This window comes from Monopterus albus, unplaced genomic scaffold (assembly GCF_001952655.1).
Source record: "Monopterus albus unplaced genomic scaffold, M_albus_1.0 scaffold246.1, whole genome shotgun sequence".
NCBI lineage: Eukaryota > Metazoa > Chordata > Actinopteri > Synbranchiformes > Synbranchidae > Monopterus > Monopterus albus.
In genome coordinates, this window is record NW_018128126.1 from 694494 (window position 1) to 700556 (window position 6063).

General features: G+C 39.6%; 1 protein-coding gene across 1 annotated transcript in view; it reads right to left on the reverse strand.

The window, feature by feature from the left end:
• Positions 1–3806: 3806 nt before the first annotated feature.
• Positions 3807–6063, reverse strand: part of camkk1b (calcium/calmodulin-dependent protein kinase kinase 1, alpha b) — a 7245-nt gene continuing 4988 nt past the window's right edge. The window contains 1 exon segment of the mRNA XM_020620734.1: positions 3807–3914. Coding sequence (XP_020476390.1) covers positions 3807–3914 — 108 coding nt within the window.

Consider the following 6063-nt stretch of genomic DNA (forward strand, 5'->3'; position numbering starts at 1 on the left):
TCACCACAGGCCAGTTCCATTGCCTGTAAGAGATTTTCCCTGGTATATGGGTTTCGGTCATAGACTTTCCACCACCATGTAGAGAAAAACTCTTCTGTTGGGTTGAGGAAAGTGCTGTATGGTGGAAGGACCACATTCTGTTCCTGGTCTTACTCTTCCTCGTCCTTTTTGTCCAACACCTCATATTCCTCTACCTGTCATATTGTTATCCATAGTTGATGGATGTACCTGTGCCATCTGTGCACTTTGAACTGGCTTATGATTTGTACCTTCTCATCACATAATTAGAAACAAGTGTGAAGAATGTTGAATCACTGTGTATAAATGATGACAACTGTGCTTTAGTTGTGTTTAAGTTTTGCTGTCCTCTGTTCAGTGTTTTGCAACACAAGTTCATCACAGTGTGAACTGTGTTTTAGTGAGTGAGAATGTCTTTAGAGTTTAGCAGAAAGAGTGCAGTGTCTAACTGCCTAAAGTTGTTTAAGATTTTGCAGAAAGAGTGGTTTATTCAGCAAATTGGTTTAGGCTATTGTGAATTTGGTTCAGAGAATGGGGTTTATTGTCTTAGCAATTGTGAAAAACTGTAATGCTAAACACCATAAAGCAACAGGAAAACCTTGTTTCTACAAGAACCAAGTGGAGACACTGGAAGAGGTGATCATGGTGGATAGGTGATTTAATGGTTCAAAGGTAAAAACTGTGCACAGTACAGAGGAGTAGCAAAATCGCTTCACAGACACAAATACACAAGTAAAGCACCAGACAGCTCAGAACAGTAAAAACTGTGCACAGTTCAGAGGAGTAGCAAAATCTCTTCACAGACACAGATACACAAGTAAAGCACCAAACAGCTCAGAAATAATTGACCCTGGCAGGTTATGGGTAAGTATTAGCACAAGACGCAGCTCAGAGGAATAACTAGCCCCTGGCAGGTTCCTGGTAAGTACAACAATGCACAACAAGTGAGTAGCAGAAGACTGGCAGGAAGCAGGTAGAATTAAGACAGAACACAAACTGGAAAGTAAACCTGACCAGGACTGTAGCTAAGTAAACAAAATAATTCGGTGACAAAACAGAAGTCCTAGGCAACAAGAAGCTAAAAACAGCCTTAGACTATTCAAGGAGAGTTGCAAGTAAGGGACAGATATTGAGAGTGCAGATCAGGCCATCGGGAAGGTTGGAAGGAGAGGCCCATTCATCTTCTCCATCCATCCATCCATTATCTATACCCCTTATTCCTCAGTATGGTTGCTCACACTGGGCGAGAGGTGGGACAGGTTTCCAGTCTATCACAGACAGATAACCACACACACTCACACTCACTCCTACGGGCAATTTAGAGTCACCAGACAAACTAAGGTGCATGTCTTTGGGCTGTGGGAGGAAGCTGGAACACAAGGAGAACATGCAGACTCCATAGAGAAAGCCCCCGGGTCGGCCGGGACTCAAACCCTGACCTTCTTGCAGTGAGGTGACAGTGCTAACCACCACAACCTCTTTCAGGTTTCACAGCAGCTGTCCTATTGGATTTATGCCTCTTCAATTTTCTTCCTTTGAAAGTCACATGTACAGTCCAGTCACTCCCAAAATGCCTTTCTGCCCTTCACCTGTCTCCATGTTTAGAGGTGACTACAAAGGGCTGGCAAGACACAGACAACAAGAAACTGATGTAAGTAATTGAGGTCAATCATAGTGGAGTCAAGCTGGGGCTGGTGAGGGTGGCACAGTACAGAAAATAATTTCAAAATAAGAGTCACACACAGGAAGTATTGGGAGACCACAGCAAAGATTAAGCTGAAATACTTTGCTCAGTAGTGTAGGTAACTAATTAGCAAATCCAAGGACAGAGCAAAGAGAGAACAATACAAGGCTGACATCTAGTGTTTCACAATCAACACAACAAAACTGTTATGGTGCTATACTGTATGTAACAGAAGTATCATTTACATAAAAACAACAACAGCATTCAAAGTCATTGTTTAAAATGAGAACTTTTATTTTCAACAGCTATAGCAAAATGGAAAAATATTTTCCATATAAAGCACTTTAAACAACAATCCAAAGTAAATACACTGCATTACAGTCATCAGTCATGCCATCTGTAAAGATAATATTAACAGAACAGTAATAAAGCCTACAGGACAGAAGAAAACCTGATCTGACTTATGCTCATTTGATATATTTAGCACACTATAATTCCTTTTAATATTTAAAAGGATTTTGCACTAAAATGAGAAAACCTGCATGCATGTAAGTGAACAGCAAAGATGAAGCAAAACCAAAAAGCAGAAGAAACATAAAGACAAAGACAGGTACAAAAGATACAATTTTCTGCATGCACTCTTCTTATTTTAACCGGCCATTTAATCCGTACACTCTGTAAGTGTGTCGACTTCATACAAGTCCTCCAGCTCTCCTTCTCTGCTTCCCTCGTTGCTGGTCTTCCTGTGGATGACAAACACCCATCAGGTTGTTGAAGGAACAAAGTCAGATTGCAGATCACTTTTTATCCATGCTAACCTCAAGAGGAGGTGGGAAAGTTAACACAAAGCACTCAACAACAACAACAACAACAACAACAACAACAACCCTGTGTGTGTCTATTTCAGGTACAGTGTGGTGCTTAGAGCTTTGTGTCATCTTGTCTCTCTATCCTCTTAAGGTTCAGCTGATAAGCTGTGCAGTGTATGAAGTGTATGAGCTAGGTCTAAATACATTTAGAAAATTTACCTTAAGGAAGGATGAATGTGAGGTGAAGACCTCAATAAGCCCCAAGAACCACTGCAAGAAGGAGATGTAATGTAAGAGGCCAGAATTCATCAGCTTATAACACAATTATTGACAAGCAGAGACTTTATTGTAGCTTAAAGGAACCACTTTTTTCCCTCCACTGACATTTGTGCCTGTTGTATTTTATAATGCCTCTGTTCATTAGGTTTTGTCTGCCAGTATTATTTAGACACTCAGTATAGGTGCATCAAACTCCCACCTGATGTTCCCAACCCTTTTCCTAAAAAGACCCGTTTTATCACTGAGCACAATGACGACCCCACCCCCTCAACCACACACACACAATTACAAACAGAAATATAGAGTACTTTTTTTTTCAAATTTCCTTTATAGATATTTCATAATTTATTTTATATATCACTATAGAGCCATTTAAACCCTATACATTGAACCCCAACAGTGAACTTAACAACTACAGTACGTTTGTGTATGCCAAGTAATTTTTTTCTTAAAGTTTGAACAGGTTATTTTCTGTGTATACTGCAGTATATTAGATCATTTTCCTCAGTCTAAATTTAGCTTTGAAGCGATGTCTGGTCCTGTATCCGTGTTCAACATAGAATCTCTTGAGGAGAGAATTTGACTTGACATCCATGAGCTCATCCTCAGCTTGGAGGTATTCCACATCCTCTTCTTTTGCAAGAAACAGATCCATGTCTCATACATGTTTTGTGACAAATTTATCAACATCTGAAAATCTGGATTTTATTTCTGTATTCCCCCCCCATACACACAGTTAAGAGTGGCTTGTTATTGGAAACAAAAGCAGTGCAGCCATTATTACAAGGGTGTTCATTTAGTGTATCAGGAAAGGATAAATGCTTTGGTCTGCCCGAGTTTGTGGCTAATTTCAAGTTCAAAACAAAACAAAACAAAAACAGGATATGACCTGGTCAAACTAGCTGAATCTGTGTTTTTATCCAAGCTTCTGCTCACTGCTTTGTCTTGTTAGGGGCCTAATTGCAGAGCTGGCAGGTTGGCAGAGCAGAGCAGGAAGGATTTGCACAGTAGGCAACTTACATAAGAAGACCTCCAGGGGCAGACATTGACCTCTCTGGCCGTCTGCCATGACACTCAAAGGGATTACTGAAAGACCGCTTCCTCAGCATGGACTTCACCAGAATCTGCAGTGGACATCAGAGAGAGTCTCAGTGAAAGTAAAGACAGGTGTCCAACCAAAATGTGCTCTTTTAAAGGTCTAATTTCACATTCTGGAAAACTGCAAACTATTTAGTCAAGTCAGGTCAATTTATTTATAATCAGATTTAAAAACAACAATATTAAATGATAGCAAAATGTGTTAAGCATGTTGTGTCTTCTCATGTCTGTTACTGCAAGATTTAATAGCGCCTCTCCAAATTCTTGTTATGAAAACACATCCAGAAGGAAGAACACCACATCAGAATAAAATCTGACTCCTTTGGCTGCGTCTAACACTCCATCTCAAAGAGCCAAACTGATGTTAACCCTGGTTTTTGCTCTTTCTTTGTCCCGCCCCCTCTGTCGCCAAAGAACGTGACCTCCTTGGTCTGGATCTTTAGCTGCTGAGAGCTCCTCCATGGCCGGCTGTTTAAAATGACTACTTTGAGTTTGAAAAACACTTCTTATAACGTTTGCTAGGTGGCAGGAAGGGCTAATTTACAGACCTGATTTTGACAACACAGGGTAGGGAAGCTGAAATAACAAGAGAAAGGCTGTAGGCAGCAGACTGTCATTGTCGGGGGAAGGACAGTGGAGAGACTCCACATCCTTTCCCATTTTCAATTGATTTATCAGACAATGTATACAATCATAGTTAATGCACCTGTAACCCTCTTCTGTCTGACCATTCTTTAATCACTTTGGAATTTACATTAATGGATTATACGGTGTATTGGAAAAATTCCACTACAATAGATGTCTATCTGACAACGCTGTTACCAAATTTAAGGAAATAATTTCATCATTATTTACTTCAGTGCCATTTGCCAACACAGTGGAAGGAGGCCATTTTAACTTTACTTAAAGATAGTTTAATAACATATAAAAAGCCCTTCGTAGTGCCAGAACCGCATTTTATTCATTACTAATAGAGCAAAATAAGAACAACCCCAGGTTTCTTTCACAAAGAGCCACAGTGCTGTTGAGCTTAACATTCCCTTAGATCTCAGTAGTAATGACTTCATGAGCTTCTTTATAAATAGAGAACATCTGTAAAACCTCATTTATACCTGGACTACTTCTCTCCCATAGATCTCTCTGAGTTGACCTCAACAATTGCTTCATCTACATAAATCATCAACATTTCTCCTGGTCTCCTCTATCAGTCAGGATTTAGAGTCCATCATAGTACAAAAACTACACTGGTGAAAGTCACCAACGATCTTCTCCTAGCCTCGGACAAAGGACTTGTCTCCATACTTGTCCTCTTAGATCTTAGTGCTGCTTTTGACACCAATGATCACAGCATCTTACTGCAGAGAATTGAACATGTTATTGGGATTAAAGGAACTGCGCTAAGTTGGTTCAGATCTTATTTATCAGAAAGATTCAAATTTGTTCATGTTAATGATGAATCTTCCACACAAACTGAAGTTAGTCACGGCATTCCACAGGGCTCTGTGTTAGGTCCAATTCTCTTCACTTTATACATGCTCCCTTTAGGCAATATTATCAGGAAGCACAACATAAATTTCCATTGCTATGCAGATGATACTCAGTTATATTTATCTATGAAGCCAAATGAATCAGGTCAGCTGGTCAAACTTCAAGCATGTCTTAAAGACATAAAGGCATAGCCATCATAGTACAGAAACTGCACCAACAATTTTCTCCTAGCCTCAGACAAAGGACTTGTGTCCATACTTGTCCTCTTAGATCTTAGTGCTGCTTTTGACACAGTTTTTCTCAGCATCTTACTGCAGAGACTTGAACATGTTATTGGGATTAAAAGATGAATCTTCTGCGCAGACTGAAGTTAGTCACGGCGTTCCACAGGGCTCTGTGTTAGGTCCAATTCTCTTCACTTTATATATGCTCCCTTTAGGCAATATTATCAGGAAACACAGCATAAATTTCAATTGCTATGCAGATGATACTCAGTTATATTTATCTATGAAGCCAAATGAATCAGATCAATTGATCAAACTACAAGCATGTCTTAAAGACATAAAGGCCTGGATGGCCTGTAATTTCATACTTTTAAACTCTGGCCAAACCAAAGTTATTGTTCTTGGGCCTGAAAACCTTAGGGTCAGGGTTAGGTTTTTCTTTGTAATAATAATAATAATAATA